Here is a 2,006-nt window from a genome sequence, read left to right as displayed (position 1 = left end):
AGATCGCTCGATTTGTCGGGGAAAAAGTCGACACTTTTCCAATCATTCCAATCAACCTCGATAGGCCGCAGGACCATGCTGTAAGCTTCCAGTACACCGACGAACGTAGTTTCGGTGCTGTACAGACTTATGGGTCGCTCGTTCCCAGTTTCGTAGACGATGATGAGCACGTTGAGGATTTCTTGAAAATGAGTTTAAAATAGTGGACGTGATGCATGTACTTCGATTACCTCCGAAACGTACCACGAAACGCTTCATGTTGAACAATCATCTCCAGCATGTCCCGGCGATTCTCATAGGTTAGTAACAGAATCACACTTTTGTCCATTGATCGCTGACTGGCAATGTCGTGCACTGGAATGTACCGGTCCAGAAATTTCCCTATACCGGCCTCTTCCACTACGAATGCTTGGCATCCGCCTTCGATGGCAAGCCGAAAAGTGTCTCCCGAATGTAGAGCGTCTGCAGACAGCAGTATTCGTCCTACCTGCACATCGCTGAGGAAGTCGTTTCCGATGGAGCAAAAGCTGTAGTAATGCGCGAAGTACTTCAGGATAATAAACCGTAACAGTACACCAATCGAGGGAACAGAGCCGAGGTCCTCCGGCACGGTAAGGCTCGTGGTTAAACTCATCGTAGAGACCTTCGCACTGACCAGGAAAAAATTGTACTGGCACACATTTGGATCCTCCTCTGTTTGTTTTATATGATTTTGTTTGCACGATGATCTATTGTAGTTTCGCAAATGTGCATTTTTATTGCCATCATTATCCTTGTTGTCATCATTATCCTGCGAAAGGGTGGTCTAGCGCTGCATGAATATATGTATTGCGGATTTTTGCATCGACGCTACGCACAGAATCATCAATATTCAGGTCCGGTGTGTCGGTCGATAATTGAAGTGGCCGGAAAACGTAGCCATACTCGACGGATGCGCTACGAAAACCTGGCAGCAGTTTGCAGAGTTACTAATTTAGGTGAATAAGTGGGCGGTTGTGAATGTGGAAGCGCAGTTTTCACGATTTCCTGTTGAAGTATTCTTCTCCTTTGATTATTGTAATAAATCGGCGACCTTATCATTATTAATTTATGGTACCGTTGAGATGTTCTACGTTCCATAGGAAGACGTTGAGTGTTACACTAATCACTAATAACGTGTAATTTGCTTTCTCTAGAGCATTACCATGGAACAATTGCAAAAGACGGCTAAAACCTTCCGACAAGTATGTCAACCGAAGCATCAAATTACAGACGGTACTTTAGACGGATTTGTGCAGCGAAGTGCATGGCTCTAACCTTTAAGTGGTTATTTCTCCCCAATGCAGCTGTGGCCGACGACGTCAACAATGGAGTTTTCGCCGACACGAAACAATTTAAATGCTACGTTAGCTGCCTGCTCGACATCATGCAGGTTGCCCGCAGGGGCAAGGTGAACTACGAAAAGTCACTCCGGCAAATCGACACCATGCTTCCGGATGACTTAAAGTCTGACTTCCGGACCGGACTTGAGGCGTGCAAGAACGCTGGTAATTGTCCTTCGTCGCGCTTTATACAGCCTGGTGTTTCGATTCTGTGTTTTTTTTCCTTTCTCTCTCAGCAAAGGGCATCAAGGACCATTGTGAGGCTTCATACGTTCTGTTGCAATGCTTTTATAAAAATAACCCTAAGTTCATTTTCCCATAAAGTCTAATTACTGATCATTTAATAAAGATTTTTGTGTTATGTGAACCTTGGCGAAAATGACAACGGTTGAAGAATTCAAATTTAAAACCATTTTTAGAACACCCGGTTAATGCAGTTTGAGTTTAGTACAAATCGAAAGCCTGAACCATTAGGCATTACGTCACATGTCAGTGTCAGAGGATCGACTCGAAACGAAAATAGGTATTCGAAAGAAAACATAGGCTATTCTAATACATAATCCGCTTTGCAAATCAGCTTTGTTAGTGATGTTGGCCGTCGGGAGAAAAGCTGTACAAGCCAGCGGGTTCTACGCACCGCTGTTT

General features: G+C 44.3%; 1 protein-coding gene across 1 annotated transcript; it reads left to right on the top strand.

Annotated features, from left to right (window-relative positions):
• The first annotated feature begins 999 nt into the window (after window positions 1-999).
• LOC128277042 (general odorant-binding protein 72-like) lies at window positions 1,000-1,683 on the top strand. Its single transcript, XM_053015493.1, has 4 exons — window positions 1,000-1,056; window positions 1,176-1,254; window positions 1,326-1,526; window positions 1,598-1,683. Exons 1-4 carry the CDS (start codon window positions 1,000-1,002, stop codon window positions 1,681-1,683), a joined length of 423 nt encoding a protein of 140 aa, XP_052871453.1.
• The last annotated feature ends 323 nt before the right edge of the window (window positions 1,684-2,006 follow it).

The sequence above is a fragment of the Anopheles cruzii genome, unplaced genomic scaffold, assembly GCF_943734635.1.
Source record: "Anopheles cruzii unplaced genomic scaffold, idAnoCruzAS_RS32_06 scaffold03556_ctg1, whole genome shotgun sequence".
Lineage (NCBI taxonomy): Eukaryota > Metazoa > Arthropoda > Insecta > Diptera > Culicidae > Anopheles > Anopheles cruzii.
Note: the sequence above shows the minus strand (reverse complement) of the source record. Positions and strands in the feature narration are given on the sequence as shown.